Source organism: Parasteatoda tepidariorum, chromosome 7 (assembly GCF_982258835.1).
Source record: "Parasteatoda tepidariorum strain Cologne lab strain chromosome 7, Ptep-v5.0, whole genome shotgun sequence".
Taxonomy (NCBI): domain Eukaryota; kingdom Metazoa; phylum Arthropoda; class Arachnida; order Araneae; family Theridiidae; genus Parasteatoda; species Parasteatoda tepidariorum.
The window spans coordinates 87585779-87604173 of record NC_141761.1 but is presented as its reverse complement, the minus strand read 5'-3'; the positions used below and the strand labels follow the sequence as shown (position 1 = coordinate 87604173).

Genomic DNA, 18395 nt, shown 5'->3' with positions numbered 1-18395 from the left:
GTTTCATTGCAAGAAATTCTCTTTTTTTCCTTAATTTTACCGTATATTTGACGGTTAGAAGCTGTTTTAGTCAGAAAACGTTTTTTTTTTTTTTTTAATTCTGATTTTCAGCTTAATCATAAACGGATTAAGACGGTTAATTCAAATTCTAGTTTTTTTTCCATGATTACCGCAAAATCAATTATTTTATGGTTTTGAACATTGAAAAAATAAAATTGCGATTCTGTTTTACTGTCAAATTTACTCTATCTGCTTACTATTTGTCTTTGGATATAATTTTTCGGTAAGCTGCCAGACACTTTTAGAAATTTGAGTCATTACAATTCTTAACGTTTTTACACTTGAATATGATTTCAATAAGTAAAAATTTTAAGTTTAAGAGTGTTTAAGGTTTTTCTTCTTAACGAAGTACTGAGAGGCTTAGGGGACGGAGAGCTGATTCCCAATAAAGTGATCCAGATTCCAACAGCACCGATGAATTCTGCTCTCGGATCACATCAACCTGAATGCTAACATGGTTATTTTATAGAGTTATTGTTTTTGTTAAAATAACAGAGTTTTGTAAAAAACAGAGTTTTTTTGTTAAAACTATAGTTTGGTTATTAAAATAACGAAGTTTATTTACTAAAAAACAGGTGTCCTTTTATAAATAATAGTATTTTTCTGTGAAATAAACGGTTTTATATTGACTAACAAGCTAGCAGATTTTTCATTAATTTTTACAGTGCAGTTATGTAAAATTTTAAAATGAATCATGCACTTGTATTTATTTAAACATTTATTGAATAAAATTAATTATAAATCTAATTATTCTATTTTAATATAATGTTTGGATAATAATCACTTTTCGTAATTAAAAATGTTTTGAAGTAGCGGAAAGTTAAATTTCTAACCTCAAAAAAATATTTCGTATTTTGTAGGCCTTCAAGAAATTATTTTGACACTTGCAATCCATAGTTGAACACAAAAATTTTAAATTTTTCTTCCCATCTAATTTTACTCATCAAGATTAAAAAATATAATTTATTCCATACTTCCAGTCTTTTACATATGTTTTTAAAGTCTTTGTCAAAATTATGCTCTAATTAAATTCTTATTAAAATTAAGCCCTTGTCATAATTAAGCCCTATTTCAATGCTTGTAAAAAATAAGCCTATTTTAAGTGTTGCATATTACAGGAAATGAAAACAGTAGGCGAAAAATTCTCTCTGATTAGGAAAATCTATTAGCCTAAACTTGAAGGAAAATCTATTATAATAAACTTGTTTCGATTATTTCATCACCAGCGTTTTTGTAAGTAACATCGATACCGGTTTGTTTATATTTAAGATAATAGCATAAATACTTAAGAAATAAATATAAAAAAAAAATAGACCGTTATTTATTTTGTTAGATTTTAAATGTAACAAAATATAAGATTATTACAAATAGAATGTATGATTTTATATTTCGGTTGAATTTCGTGTAATAAATACGTCTAAAGCCTCAAAACTCTCCCTGATTATTATGATTCATTCATTTCAGGTCGATCGGGTGTCATATCAGATACCCATCATCCTGATGGTCTCGCTAAAATTCAAGCTTTAGAAGACTTATCCAAGCAGAGGCCTCCTGATTATGTTGAAACTAGGACCTTCCAAAGACCAGTATTCACTGTTCCTCTTCAAAATCTTGAACTGGTTGAGGGTCAAAGTGCCCACTTAGAATGTAGGCTAATCCCTGTTGGAGATCCAAACCTCAAAGTCGAATGGTTTATCAACGAAAAGCCATTACAGCCAAGTATGTATTACTTTAAATTACTTAATTTGAAAGTGGTTTATTGAATATTTGTCAGTAGTATTTCTAATAAATAAATATCATAATACAGATGGATCACATAAAATTAGTCTTAAGAACTATTCGTTATTTGCCAATTTAGTGCAACTGCTGCTAACTTTAAGATATTCAAGATTTTTTTTTAATTATAATTTAAAAAATACAAACTATTTCTCAAGAAAATATCTATTAAAGTGTATAAATTATCATTACTAAGCACTTCTCTGTAAATAGTTTTTACTTTCGAACACAACTAGCACACCTTACTATTTTTTTTTAATTTTGTGTACATTGAATTTAGTTGCAAATGCTTATATGTATTTTATGTAATTAGTACATCATATTAAAATCATCTCATAAATTGTTTTAAAAATTTATTTGTATCACAATTTTGAAGTACAGAATCTAATTTAAAATCTGCTTCTAAATTTTCTTATAAACCATTAACCAATGATAAAAATAATTTATTAATCTATCTGACCATTATCATTCGTTACATGAATGTTATATCATATTAAAACTTTTTCTAGGTTCCCGACATCAAACCACTCACGACTTTGGCTACGTTGCCTTGGATATTCAATACGTTCGTCCTGATGACAACGGTATCTACACTTGCCGAGCCCATAACGAATTAGGGGAAGCAGTGACAACTGCATCAGTAAAAGTGCAAAGTAAGTATAAATCTTCAAAAGTACAAAAAGATTGATGATTATAGCGTTTTCTATATAACGGTACATTGTAAATATATTGAATAATAATGAATAAAACAATTATGAATAATGTTAAAAATAATCTTATAATACTAATCTTAATAATCCTAAAACCAATTTCATGATGCCAATCTCGATAATCTTAAAAAGAATCTAATAATGTTAAAACAATCTAATAATTTTAATCTCAATATTCTTAGCAATAAAACGATGAAATCTCAATCCCCCCCCCCCCTTGGATACATTAAAAAAAATTGAGTATACTTTCTCTGATATTTTGTTTCCTTCTTTATCTATTCAAAAAATTTTTACATTTCTTTAACAAATTAAAAATTGCGATTGATTTTTTTAAAAAAGATACACGACGCATGAAGATATTTTTTTATTTAATAATTATCTCATTTTAAAAATTTATGTGTTTTTAATTGCTGAATATTACAGAATTGTATTTGGTAAACTCTGCAATAAAATGTTTGTAGTTGTCTTTATACCTTCTTAGATAATTCTAAATAGAATTTATTCATGTTAATCATAATAATGTTTCTAATTTTGATAATCTCAATATTAATCAGAATAATCTTAAAAACTATCTTATGATGTTAATTTTAATAAAGTTGAAAATAGTCCAATAATATTAATAAAACAATCAGATTTTTTAAAGCTTAATTTGAATAAATATTCCGCCATTAATTTGCATTAAGGAAGATTTATTTTTACTTTCAGTTATTTTTAGTTATTTTTACTTCTTTAAATCTTTGTATCTAATTTATTATTTTATATTTGGCTTTCACTGTTGTTTTGTCTGAATTCAAACGTAGCTAAAAAAAAAAAGCACTATTTTTTAGCCTTCTTATTAAATGTTGACACAGGAACAATCCTTTTTGAATGAATACTTGTTAAACTATCTGAATTCATTTTCAGCAAAAGCTTTCATTGAACTTCAAAGTCATCACCCTGAAGGCTATGAGAAAATACAGGAGATGGAAAATTACAAACAAGCACCACTTCCAGAAGCACCAGAAAAGGCTTTCGAGAAGCCTGTGTTCATCAAGCCACTCTATGGACCAGCTGAGGTGGGTGAGGGAATGCCAGCTCATTTTGAAGCACGGGTTGTACCCATTGGTGATCCTGATCTCAAAATCCAATGGTTCGTGAATGGAGTTGCTCTTAAACAAGGTGAGTTTTATAAAACAAATTACTCTGACTGGCCCAGGGCATTGCAATGATTAGTCACATTTTAAGGTTTAAGAGCAGTTTTGGGGAAAACACAATGATTTTCATGTAAATTATCAGATATTTCTATGTCTGTAGTTATAAATTAAAAATTCCGGAAACGCATTGCTTTTATTTGGATACAATATCAATGCAAAATTATCTCCTTTGGAAAAATCTGGATTATCTCTATATTGCTCCAAATCATTCATCGATTTTTTGTCTAGCATATTAAAAAAAAAATTCGAGAAGTATATAATTTTTTTTCATATAAATATAGCAAAACTTTAGTCATCATTAATAATATTTTATCTTTAAGTAGTTGACAAATATTGATATTTACCAGTTTCATCATAACATATACATTTCATCATAACATATACATTTCATCATAACATATACAATTCATCATAACATATACATTTCATCATAACATATACATGTTTCATTAAAAAAGCAATCTTTAGCTAATGTGTAGTTCCATTTCTTATAAAATTCCCTAGAATAAAATATTTTGACTTGTGCCCAAAATTCTCATTGCTGAACAAAAACGTTATGTTTTTCTACAACAAAAGAAATAATGTCCTGGAGTTTAAAGAATTAAAAGTTCAATTAAGACACTTTTGTTCAAGTTAGAAATAAATGTATTGCATAAAATTAATCTGAACTTGCTTGAATTTTCACTGTTATACATTTTATTTGCACTTTGAGACATTTTTAAAGTTTTTTTTTATTTCCTCTCAATCTACATGTGTCTGATATCATTCATATAAATTATTGAAAACAGGGGAAGAAAATAACTATTTTCTCAATATAGTAATTCAAATTAATACTGATTTTTTAAGTTTGCTTAATTGTAGGTTTAAAAATCATGTTTTTAATTTACAGGTTCTAGATTCAGAGATATTCATGATTTTGGAATGGTATCACTCGACATTGCCTCAACTATTGCTGAAGATTCTGGGGTATACATGTGCAAAGCTGTAAACAAGGCTGGAGAAGCTGTAACTTCAACATCAATGGTTGTAAGAGGTAATTTATTATTGCCATCCAATCCTATTACAAGTATTGTCCCTCAATCTGATTACGATTACTTTATTTCATTTTTATTACAATTATTGAACCCCAATCTCATTGCAAAGTTTTCTACAAGAAACACTTAAGGAAGGAATTTACTCTGCAAAATAGTATGTAAAAAAATCCATGTCTTCGATTTTCATTTTTGAATAAACAGTGCAAAAAGCAAAGATATCACCCTGAATTGCTTTTGTTCCAATAATCAGATTTTCACGAACTTAGTGTTAAGTCTAATAGTCCTAAGAGATGACCTCAAACATGGTAACTAATAATAATTAGAGGGGACGATATTTTAAGTTTCGAAGCTAGTCACAGAAACATTCTTTATTCATGGGGTTTTTTGGACGCCTTGGATTTTTGAGCATCAAAATATGGGGGCAGCCAGAATCTCGAAAATATGACCCTAATGATTCGAAAATTTTTTTTCCTCTTTCTATTGAATCAAGAAGAAATTCTTATTGAGGAATTACTATAATTTATAAAGATTAGACAATTCGATGAAAATAAGACAAATGTTATCAAAAGATAAATGCTATCAATAAGACAAATGTTATCAAACGGTTAGTCTCAATGTTTAGTTGGTTACTCTAATATAATTTTTTTCCTTCCCTTTTTTTAACATTTTTAAAAATTTATTTTATTTATTTGTGTATTGTTTGCATAGCTCGAGGAGGAGTGCTGGGAGAAAGCCAACATCCGGAAGCTTACATACAGCTGAAGAAGTTTGAATTGGGTCCCGCTCCTGCTCCAGAGCCTGAACCAGCTCAACCCAGAGCTCCATTCTTTACTGAACATTTAGTCAGCCATGATAATTTGATTGAAGGACAATATATTCATTTAGAGGCTCGAGTAGAACCATCCAATGATGAAAAATTAAAAATTGAATGGTATAAGAACGGAAAGAGCTTAGTTTGTGGTAAGTTTTTTATCTAAATCTTTTTCTACTTATGACTTCCATCATTTAGTAATTTTATATTGTTTACTAAAAGTTCCGCATCAATAGAGGGCCTTACTCTGAATTCATGTAATTAGCTATAAAATATTGTAATAAGCTGTACTCTTAAGAAATCATAAAGTGCCATCTAGTTTAGGTGTTTATACACAAGGAGTTTTGGAATCACCACCCTAAATATATCTTACTTACTCCTCACCAAACATGAAGTAGAAGAAGTGGGCTTATTGGTGATCAAAATTTGCTACTTAAACAAGGAATAAAGGGATATACTACAGAAATTTAGCGAATCTTTATTGAGAAAATGGAATTAAGAGAAGCTTAACATGTTTAATTGCAAGATGAAACCAGAAGATGTTTCAAATAATCACCTTTTAACTTCTCTTCTTTTTGCTTCTGCAATCAAACTGGTTTGGATGTCTTTGAATTTTTGGTAACGATTTTTCTTGTCTAGATGTTTGGGAGGAATTCTAAAATGTATATGTATATTATGGGTAATGATTAAAGTTTTTGTCTGAATGTTAAGCATTTGCAAAAATATTAGATGTCGTGAATGACATACCGGTATTTGTACATTTTTCTTTCAAATACTTTAAACAGATTTTCGCTACTCTCTTTTGTTACAAGTCCTAATTTATAATTTCTGCTTGGTATAGTCCAATAAACGTCAATTTACACGAGGAAATTCGTTAAATTTCATCATAATTCGAGCGGAATTCAAAATTTCCACAATTTACGATTGTAAAATTCTTTAATAAGAAGGTAAAATATATAGAATAGAACTAAGATTAGCAAACAAAATTACTTCACCAATCTTGAAATCTTGCTTATTGGTAAACGCTTCTCTTTTAAACTCTTATGAAATTATGCTTTGAACTTGATTTCAATTACATATGTGTTCTCTTTACAGGCACACGAATTCGAACCACATGTGATTTTGGACTCGTATCTTTGGACATTGTCACTGTTCGACCAGATGACTCTGGTATTTACACCTGTCGAGCAGTTAATGAAGTTGGAGAAGCGATCACAACATGCTCAATGAAAGTTGAAGGTATTCGAGTTTTATAACTAGACTACGCAAATTTTAATTGCTAACATATAATATATTGAAACTTTTCAAAGAAATTCAGTATAGCCTTAAAATTGAATTAAATGTTTACTTTAATTTCGTCTCAAACTTAAAAGACAGATATTTACACAAACCTATTTTTGGTCCTTTACAGATCGCGAAAGCATCATTTATAGATCACAACATCCAGAAAGCTTGCCTAAAATCTTAGAGCTTGAATCCACACAACTTACAGGTCCAGAACAAAAAGACATTTTATATGAAAAACCCATTTTCATTAGTCCTTTGAACAACATCGAATTGAAGGAGGGTGAAGCAGCTCATTTCGAATGCAGGATTGAGCCATACAGGGATCCTACTCTTAAAATTGAGTTTCAGCTCAATGGCAAACCACTTCCGGCTGGTATGTAGCTCCAGTTGAAAGACCAATTCACACAATTATTCGTGTTTTTTCTATTAATAAAATACATTTTTCGTTTAATGCATAATTTTCGATTGATTTCTTTTCAGCTACACGATTCACAGCAAGCAAAGATTTTGGATATCTTACATTGGATATTTCTCATACCTTAGCCGAAGATGCTGGAGTTTATACTTGTAAAGCTACCAATAGTAAAGGACAAGCTGTTACGACTGGATCGTTGAAAATTATTAAAGGTACTTCATTAATTTTTGCACAAAATTTTTCTTTTCGTTTGCAGGCTGTTTATAAGCACGTTTGTGTTTTCGATGAAGAACATTTGATGTGATTATTTTAACTTGTAAAGAAGTTTTACAGCTTTGTTTTAACAAAATAAACTCTTAAGAACTTGGTTTATTTAGGATAAATACAGGATCCAAGAGGTCCACTATTAATTTTGAGTTAGACTTAATTTATACATCGATTTAACTTCATTGTCTTAAGTATATATTGTTGTTAATGCTTAACTCAAAATAGTAATAATAGTAACTAACAATAATAATAATAGTATCTCAAAATAGAGTCACTTAAGAATAGATTAAAAAAGAATCATGTTTCCTGAAAAGAAGTAGCAAATCTTTATCGGGTCACGAAAAGTAAGTCAGACTTTAGATACTTTTAAGTTCCAATAAGTCCTGTTTTCCTACTTGATATAATTTTGACATTGACTTATTCGGAAAAAAAATCCTTTTTAATTAATACAATACAATTAATGACAATATTTTAATCACATGTAATTTTAATGTATCTCATTTTAGATAATGAATATGTTATTGAAAGAACAACTCATCCTATGGGTCAAGAAGGTCTTTCTAAAGTTCGTGAAGTTGAACAAATGTACCTTTCCAAATACCAAGTAAATACGATTTCCAAAAGTTTCATTTGTTGTATTTTATCTATTACCATTTATAAATACGTATCGTGTTGTTTAAAATGAGTTGCGGTAACACAGATATTATTACTAAAAATTATCATTTCTCCTTTAGACTCATGTAGAAGATAAAGAATTGCAGTATCCAAAACCATACTTTGTCGTTCCATTACAAGAAAAGTATACGGTTAATGAAAGTGAAGGTATTAGACTAGACTGCAGAGTAGAACCTTCTGCTGATCCTAAACTTTGCATTGAATGGTTCTTTAATGGAAAATCTTTGTTCGTTGGTAAGAAGCTATCATATATATATATATATATATAGTGTACCCTGTAAATTATATGCTTTGTATAAGCTAATATGTATAAATTGATGCACAGTTAGAATATAGGTTTTACTGTGGAAATAAATGCGTAATGTTTTAAAACTTATAAATAATCAAGTTATTTCGATAAGTATCTGAATATATTGAAATGTAACTTGAAGCTTAAAGATGGGACATAGGAGATTTTAGCTAGCATTTATGATCTAAAACTAATTCAGACTATACAATTATTATATATTTAAATAGCTTAGATTTACTGTTCTTTCACACATTTACAAAATTAACTGTTTATAATTTTATAACCTAAATTTCAAGCAAAGAATTTTTCATCAATTTTTGACACATTTTCCTGAAACTTATTCTATTGGTACCCATATTTACAACATTAAATGTGTATCTTAATACAGAAACTCAATTTTTTTAATCTATTTTGAAGCACTTTTTTAAACATCAGTGGTATGCACATTTACAAAATTAATTGTTTCAATACTAAAATTTAATTTAAAAATTCATTATCAAGCTTTGGCGCATTTTCACTGAAATACATTTCATTAAAAATGAAAAGAATTATTCCATTTTCGAAATCATTAAGCACTCTACATTATTAGATATGTGAACTTAATGTAAGTCGTTGAACTTAGTTCAAAATAAATTTCAATGCTTCTTTATTCTATAAAGTTTTATACTAAAAAAAACTTATAATAAAACAACACTCTTCCATCTTTTACTTCAGGTACACGCTTCCAACTGACCAATGACTTTGGTCAAGTGGTTCTTGCATCAACCGATATGTGGGCCAGAGACAGCGGCGTTTACACATGTCGCGCATATAACGCTATGGGAGAGGCTTTCACCTCTACTACCATTCACTGTGCTGCTAAAGGAAATATTTACGAAGGCACGCTTCATCCTGAGGGTGAAAAGGGTCTGGAGAGCATTCAGACTCTCGAAGAATCTCTTCTGAGACCAACGGACTTAGCAACTACAGAAGAGCAGGGTCATCCACCTGTGTTTACATCTCGCTTCCAGAACTTGACAAACCTTACTGAAGGTGATATTGCTCACTTTGAAGCCACTCTTGCTCCTGCAGGAGATCAAACGATGGTTGTGGAGTGGTTCTTCAACAAAAAATCTATCAAAGCACGTAAGTACCACTTTTTCTTCTTCTTCGTAGTAGTAGTAGTATCATCTGACAATGTCGAAGTCATTTGGTTTCAAAAAATCTCCTTTTTAGAAACTTATTTTATCAAGCTATTTTCATTTGTATTTATGGATAAATATTTTGATGGTATTTAAATAAACCGATATAATACAATTCACTATATCTCTCTTTTTTTTCTGGGAGCATTTTTTCCCTTACATAAATTTGTACAACATGTTTTGGGGTTTACTTGATTTGGAGATAAATATTTTTCTTGCATTAATTTACACGCTAATTTGGGTTTATTTGATTTTGATGCGAGAAACAAATCGTTAATTTATCTGGGTTTCTTTTTCATTGATTTTATTTATCGAGAAAATTAGTAAATGTTACACACATTACGTGATTGAGATGTAATTTCAAAAATGTGACATATATTAAAAAAAATATCTTTCATCTTTTCTTATTCTAACAAATTAAACCAGTTTTTATTTTTATTGTTAAAAATATCCCAATTTTATTACAAAATTATAACAGAGTTTTTTTTAAGTAAAATTTATTAATTAAAACATGAATAATTTTATTTCTATAATTACAAAGAATTAAAAAGTTTTTATTTTTATTCTTAAAAGCTAAAAATATTCCACTTTCATTACAAAATTATGAAAAAGTCTTAAAAAGTTTCTTAAAAAAAACAAGAAAATATTTTTTATTGATCGAATAATAAATACTGAATGATTTCAATTTTTATTATTATAACAAATTAAAACAGTTTCTATTTTAATGACTAAAATATAAAAATATTCCAATTTCATTACGAAGTTATGAAAGAGTTTAAAAAACAGAAAACAGAAAAATATTTTTTTTCGACAGAAGAATGAATAATTTTACCTTTTAACCATAGAACAAATTAAAACAGTTTTTATTTTTATTGTTAAAAAATAAAAATCTGAAAAAATATTTTTCTTTTTTTTTAAAAGCAGAAAAATATTTTTTTGCTATAGAAGAATTATCTAATTTCATCTTTCATTATTAAAACGCATCAAGTTCGCATTTTTAGTTCTCATTTTTATTATGAAAAGATAAAAGTATTATATTTTTATTATGAAACTATGATAGAGTTTAAGAAAAAACAGAAAAATGTTATTTATCTATAGAATAATGAATAACCTGAAAATGTTTAGCTTATTTACTTTTGGTTTGTAATTTTCATTACAGTCTCCTATTTGAATTTATAATACAAAATAGAGTACCCAAACTAAAGTCTATATTACCAAAGAAAAATGCTAATCTTTCCAACTCATTTTTAACTCTATTCATTCTTCTGCTTTAAAATTTTGTTTCATTTTTAATCCTACCAATTAAGAACAATTTATAAATGTTTTAAACTTTAACAGGTCACCGTATTCGCACCGTTCATGCATTCGGGATGGTTGTGCTTGAAATACTGGGTGTTGTCATTGAAGACAGTGGTGAATACACTTGTAGAGCTACCAATAAATGGGGAAAAGCTGAAATAACTGTTAACTTAGAGTGTGTTGATAAACTGCAAGGACAGAAACCCAAATTTACTACACAATTACAAAGTTTAACAGGACTTAAAGAAGGTGAAAGTGCTCATTTTGAATGCCATCTCATACCTGTTGGAGATCCTGCCATGAGAGTAGAATGGTTCCATAATGGAGTACCTATGAGGCACAGTAAGTACCCATATATACATATATAAGTTTAAAATATCGAGAAAACATGGAAAATATTAAAGATTAATGAAAAGAGAAGAAGAAGAGAAATTATTAATATATATATAATTAATATATAGAAATATATATATATATATATATATATATATATATATATATATATATATATATATATATATATATATATATATATATATATATATATATATATATATATATATATTACATATAATGTTAAACCATTAATATATATTAATGGTTTAATTTAAATCTCAGGTTTTTTCATTTATAGTTAAATTTATTTTCTATTACATGTCAGTTTAAGTTATAAATTTTTTTTGTAAAAGCTTGTTAAATGTCATTAAATGCGTATTTAAATGTTTTTATATTTTTTTAAAAAAACTTTATTGTTTAAAACGAAAAAAAATTTTTTTTTGTCTAAGGGTTAATTTTTATTTCATAATATTTTATTGTTTAAATATTTCAATTACTAAACTAAAAATCCGTTCCTTCTACAATTTTTAAAATTGTGAATCACTTTTACATTTAAAATAACATGAAATAATAAAAGTCCCTTCTTTTTTAAGCTCTTTTTAACTTATAAATATTTTGCGTCATACTATTTTATCACTTTTAGTTAGAAATAAAATAGAAAGTACACGAAATTACCAAAAAAAATGTTCTAATAAACAGTTTTATGTAACTAAAGAACTATTCAAGAAATATGCTCGTAAATTTTATATATTTGAAATGCTGGAATAAATGAATGACCATTTTAGGTCTAAAAACTCACAGCTTTATATGCTGCAGATAATATTATTTTTTCTTAATTTTTTACTTTTTTGCTCTTTTAAACGTAAAGTGATATATCTTAGTTCATCCCTGTAACAGAAAGTAGAGTTATTAATAAATATATAGTATTGAAAAATAAATAATAATAAAAAAAATTTTTTCATTTTTTTTTATATTTTCTAAAAAAATAAATAATAAATCTTAAATAATTTCTTGTTTATAGGCTCAAGAATCAAGACCCTGAGCGATTTCGGATATGTTGTTATGGATATTTCTTTTGTACACGTAGAAGATTCTGGAGAGTATGTGTGTGTTGCAACAAATAAATTTGGATCAGATACTACCCGTTGCACGATACAGTGTACAGGTAAGTCGAAACGTCTATAAAAATATTTCAATACTAATAAACGTTGATGCATTAAAACTATACACAAAAACCCAATTATTAATAAATAAGTCACCCATCCTTGTTATTTCAATTCTTGTTTATCAATAAAAAAATGATGCTGTCAAAACAATTGCATGTTTTCTGGACTGTAATTGTACCACTTTTAACAAGTCTCTTGTGATTCGCTAGTTAGCAAAGCATATTTATAAAATTATGACCACAGATTAACATTACAGACATTAACGGATCACAAACCAAAACATTTGAAAAACACTTTTATTCCCCATTTTCAAAATGTAATATGGAGATAAAAAAATAAAATAAAATATTCAACTATAATTTCTATATTCTCTCACAAATGTCTCTATATAATGTAAATTTAAACAGTTCATAAAAGTTCTTTTTTATATTATATCATTCTAAAAACCTTTGTATATTTTTCACGATTTGTAAGATATTCGTAAACTTAAGTGAAAAGATTTAATAGTGGTTGAAAGAAATGCTGACATTTCTACATTTGAGAGAGTAAATAACAGCTTTTGTGAAATTTTTGAGACAATTATGAACATTAAAAATATTTTATAATAGGATTTTTTATTGTTTTTAAAGCATACTGTAAAAAAGTTTAATAAAATTACGTTAAAAAAATACCAAGAGTACCGGTACTTTTTTTTCCACAAAATCCATTTTACTAGAACATGATAAAGAACGAAAAATCTCATATTCCGTAATTTTTACAGTAGATTTACCATATAATCACTGAATCACTTTCATTAAATATATGATATTGTAAAGATTACGGTATGATATTTTGCGGTTAAAATGGATTTTATGAACTATGGAAAAATGGATTGTAATGGCTGGTACTTTATACCATGGAGATTTTTTACATAGTAAATAGTGATGTGTAAATACATTTTACCTTTTTAAGTCTCTATTTACTATTTAATAGGTTATGGAAAAATTTTCCGAGACACACTACAGCCTCAAAGCTTGGAAAAAATTGCAGAACTTGAAGGTTCTCATGCCCTTTACAGAAGTCAAGTGTCAATCGACGCTAAGATCACAGAGGCACCGAAATTTACAACCCACATCAAAGAAATTACAAGTCTTGTGGAGGGACAAAGTGCACACTTTGAAGGCTATTTAACTCCAATAAATGATCCTAACATGAAAATTGAATGGTACTTCAATGGAAAACTCTTGGGAGCTGGTATGTAAAAATTGCAATTTCTTATTTTGATCTAAAGCTCAGGATATTCATTTTTTTAAAAAATGGTTATTTCTACTTACAAACTTCTTGAATTCAAATCAAGCTATAGTTACTATTTTTTTTAAAGAAAATTCACAAAGGATTATTTTAAAATAGATTTAAAATTCATAACTTCGTTTTTACAGATCTTATATTTTAGAAATATTTAATTTTCCTTTAAATAATTTTCAACGTTCTTGTTTCTGTCTTAGATTTGTTTGAAACATCTGTATAATTAAATTTAAAAATTGTAAGCCTCATTAACTATGCTATATTTTATAAAAAATGTAAAATATAAAGCTTTACTTGGTATTGAACATTGTTTTGATGCTTAATATGGTTTTAATTCTGCCTACAGGTCATCGCTTTAGAACTTTCCATGATTTCGGCATTGTTATATTAGACATTCTCTACTGTTATGGAGAAGATAGTGGTGAATATATGTGCAAAGCAACAAATAAATTTGGAACCGATATCACCAAGACCACTTTGACTTGCAAATGTAAGCTTGGAAGTTAATAATTAGTCATTTAATCATCCATTTTCTTGAACAATTAATAATTCACGTTTTGGAATTTCAGCCAAGAAATCGATTATTCTGGATCCTCAAATACCAAAAGAAATGGCCGATAGCAACAGAAGAATCATGGAACTGGAAGAGCACTTATACAGATCTCGTGCCGATTACGTTGAAGATGTACATTTCGAAGCTCCACGATTCACTGTACCGCTGGAGAATGTAACGGATTTGAGGGAAGGAGAAAATGCTCATTTGGAAGCTAGACTCATTCCAACAGACGATCCTGATCTCAAAGTTGAATGGTTCAAGAACAGCAAGTCTCTCAAAGCAGGTAAACACCGCCAGCACCCTAGTGTTCGAAAATTTCTCGTCAAAAATGGTTAAATATCGATTTATTTAATTGTTATTTTATCTTATTCAACCAAAGCAGTGACATAACCATAAAAGGATGTCATTCAAAGACGTTTATTGATTGTTTTTCCGTATACGGTAGAACCAACAGGATGGATACGGTACGGAAGAACTATTCTCGCCAGTTAGGCCCACCTAATAAAGTAATTTCGTTTCGTGCATCTGGGCACATACTGTAGCTGGGAAGGGTAATCTGTAAATCTCATAACTGGCTGAACAGGGGCTCGAATCCCAGCCTTGGTATTACTATATTTCTTCCATTCCTTCAATATAAGAAGAGTTTTAAGTGTCAATACGAAACTATCATCCATGCATAAATGACGCAGCACCCACACAACTGCAATGTTCGTTTAAGTTTCATTTTTATGGTTTAGAAAGTACTATGCTAGTTATGAATGGTTACAAAATCGTATAGTTTTGTATTTAGAGATACAAATTATTACGATGCGAAATCCGCACACGGATCTCACCAACCACAGTGCTGATACAAAATATCCTAAGTGGTAGATGAATCATGGATTAGAGTCCCATGTCATCATGCTAACCATGGAAGGTATTCGTGGTTTTCCCCTCCCTGTAACACAAATGCTGGTTAGTATTATCAAAAAGGGCTCAAAGAAGGTCAATTTCTCCCAATACTTGATCCAGGAGTTCCCTTGTTTTCTGGATGGGGCTCTAAATTACAAGGCTATGAAGTTGAGCATTGATATTCGTAAACTCAAATTTGGGTCGGTTCTACAACCGGTTATAAAATAAAAGAATATGTAATGCAAACCAATTAATAAATGAAAGAAGCGATATTAAATTTTTTATACAATTTTAATTATTAAGTAGTATGAATATAGGTGATATTACTTGCCACCAATATATTTTTCATATTCCAATTTCAAATACGAATTATTACATTTTGTGAAAAATATTTTTATTCTCCTCCTTGCTTGTCATGAGTTATTGAATTTTTTTAAGTATGAATGACACTTTTTCAGCATCCACTGCTAATAACAGAGGTGAAACTAACAATAATTTATTTATTTTGTTGACTTTTTAGTTATTCATTTTGTTGAAGTTTATACCATGATGAACCATAATGTCATTCAAATTTGCTCAAATTTTCTGAGCCCTATAATCATACTTCTTAAACATGGTTAGATAATACTTTGTAAGTTGTTCACGGAAAAAAGGCTCAGTTCACATCTCAAAAAGATTGTACCAAATTTACAGCGTATTATGGGTCAAGGTACCTCGGATTAATGTTGAATTTTAGAACTTACTTCTTAGAGTGTACTTGGACATATTTTATGAAGTATTTTACTATTTTTCATAAAATGCAAAATTTTTATTAAATGGTATAATTAATAGAAAAAGTTTTTACAAAGTGATGTAGGGTTTAAAACTGAACATCATCACATATAAAAAGAATCATAGAAGCATAAGTCCTCCAATCATTTATAAAATAATTAGTGTGTTGATCTCAAAGTTTTATCCTATTACTTTTCGCCTGAATTGCAAAAACTGATATTTAAATAATTTATTCACTAAAATAAGTATCCTATGTTCGATTACTTGAAAGTTCTACAGAAAATACCTAATACGCAATAGCTAAACTATATTTAAGTTAAAACCCACGTTAGTATTATTTTGAAAACACTTATTATATAATATATTACATTTATGACACTGAACTAAAGTACGATTTTAAATATTCTTTTAATTAATATTTTTAGGAACAAGAATTCGAACAATAAATGACTTTGGGTTTGTTGTACTTGAAATCAGTCCTATCTATCCTGAAGACAGTGGTCTTTACTCTTGCAGAGCCACTAATAAAGTTGGAGAAGCTGTAACAACATGCACACTTAAATGCTCCGGTAAGTGTTCATTGGTATTCATTGATTTTATTTGTCATATAAAGAGAAGTTTTAAAATATGATATTAGCTGACGGTTGGCGTAAATATTTAATTCATTACCCTTTGTTTTTAACTTCTTTTAGGAAAGCGTAGTATCATTATGGACACACAACTTCCTGCGGGAATGGAGAGCATGGAAAAAATAGCAAGATTCGAAGATATTTCTTCAGCTCGTATCGCCGAACAATGGATGGACATTGACATACAACAGCCACCCAAGTTCATCTCAAAACCACAAGATCTGACCCTAGGGGAAAACTCGTTAGCTCACTTTGAGTGCAGGCTGACTCCAGTAAATGATCCCACCATGAAAGTAGAATGGTACCACAATGGAAAAACTTTAATAACAGGTGCTTGAAAGTTTCACAAAAACAACACGTTACAAAAAAACATTCATTTTCTACTGCATGTTTTTATCAAAATATTTGTTAACAATACTTTCCTTTTAATGTCTTCTAGGATCTCGAATTAAAACAATAAACGACTTTGGCTTCGTAATCTTGGAAGTGGCTGGTGTATTTGGAAGAGATGCAGGAGTTTACATGTGCAAAGCCACTAACGCTTTTGGAGAAGCCACAGTTAGTGCTAAACTGATCGTTAAAGGTAAAAATTCAAAATGTTGCTCAATTTGCGTTAGTTATTAAAGTAACTAATTATTGCAATTTTAAGAAATAAAATACTAATTATTGGTAATAAAAGAAGGTAATTAATTTTATTAATTAAAAAAATAAATTTTTATTCAATAAAACAATTCTCCATAATGCGCAAATTTTTACTTTAAACGTCAGTGAATGGAATACCTTGCAATGTTATTTAAATTAAAAAAAACACGTTAATTTTGTAAATACTGGATAATCACCATTTACCTTAAAGTAGCAATGTGAAGTAACCTGAAACTAACAAAACATCTATTATTTTCTCGTTAAAGAGAAAACAAAATAAAATTTAAACCCACACATATATCTATTTTTTACACATATATCAAAGCGCAGTGGATCAAATGTTTACGCCAATCAATCGAGAAGCGAACAAATCGAATAAAATACCATAGAATTTTGATGATCGAGTCCCTAAGGTATATTTATTAAATTAATAATTAGATTTTAAGATTTTGGATGTCAAAATGATCTACACGAACAACCTGGGAAAGCCCACACTAGATCTTCAGACTTTTTGGGTACATAGCAATATTCAGTCTTTCTAGCGTTAATCAAGCAGTAATATACAAATTTCAAATTAGCTTCATTTTTATGTAATAAAAAATGTTGTACACTCTTAGAAATTTGAATCACGTTGATTTTAATTATGGTTCAAAAGTCCTACAAACTTAATATAATGTTGATTCCTTTTGAATTTGAAAACACTATAGTATAGTTCAACTTAAACAAAAATGCATTTTTTTCAATATTTCAATACTATTGCTGCAAATTTGTACAATAGTATTGCTTAAACCTTTGACGCTGATGGGAGATAGGTGTTCCTTTTGTATATTTTTTCCTTGCTCTCTAATTATAAATGAAAATGTATTTTGGTATTTATTAATTAGAAAAAACAGTCTAATAGTTACTTAAATATCTAATCGAATATCGGAATTATTTTTACTAAATTATAAAACCCAGAAAAGCTAGTTAGATATTGTTTTCACTCACATTCAAAAATTCATCTATAAATGATTTTGAAAATTAAAGATATTTCATTGATAAAGATCTACATAACTGCATCTAAGTGCTATGTGAAAAAAATATTGCTTGGAAGTGGACCGTATTTGGAAGATTTTACTTTTAG

General features: G+C 28.5%; 1 protein-coding gene across 9 annotated transcripts in view; it reads left to right on the top strand.

Annotated features, from left to right (window-relative positions):
• LOC107439667 (uncharacterized) overlaps nt 1-18395 on the top strand; it is a 392882-nt gene that overhangs the window by 214309 nt on the left and 160178 nt on the right. For all 9 annotated transcript variants that reach the window (XM_087168223.1, XM_087168215.1, XM_087168217.1 and 6 more), the window contains 19 exons: nt 1525-1779; nt 2346-2489; nt 3450-3704; nt 4629-4772; nt 5482-5733; nt 6680-6823; nt 6996-7244; nt 7352-7498; nt 8060-8157; nt 8288-8462; nt 9232-9642; nt 11037-11339; nt 12355-12498; nt 13472-13732; nt 14130-14273; nt 14353-14622; nt 16427-16570; nt 16694-16960; nt 17070-17213. In XM_087168223.1, coding sequence (XP_087024349.1) covers nt 1525-1779; nt 2346-2489; nt 3450-3704; nt 4629-4772; nt 5482-5733; nt 6680-6823; nt 6996-7244; nt 7352-7498; nt 8060-8157; nt 8288-8462; nt 9232-9642; nt 11037-11339; nt 12355-12498; nt 13472-13732; nt 14130-14273; nt 14353-14622; nt 16427-16570; nt 16694-16960; nt 17070-17213 — 3951 coding nt within the window. The remainder of the gene's footprint in view (nt 1-1524; nt 1780-2345; nt 2490-3449; nt 3705-4628; nt 4773-5481; nt 5734-6679; nt 6824-6995; nt 7245-7351; nt 7499-8059; nt 8158-8287; nt 8463-9231; nt 9643-11036; nt 11340-12354; nt 12499-13471; nt 13733-14129; nt 14274-14352; nt 14623-16426; nt 16571-16693; nt 16961-17069; nt 17214-18395) is intronic.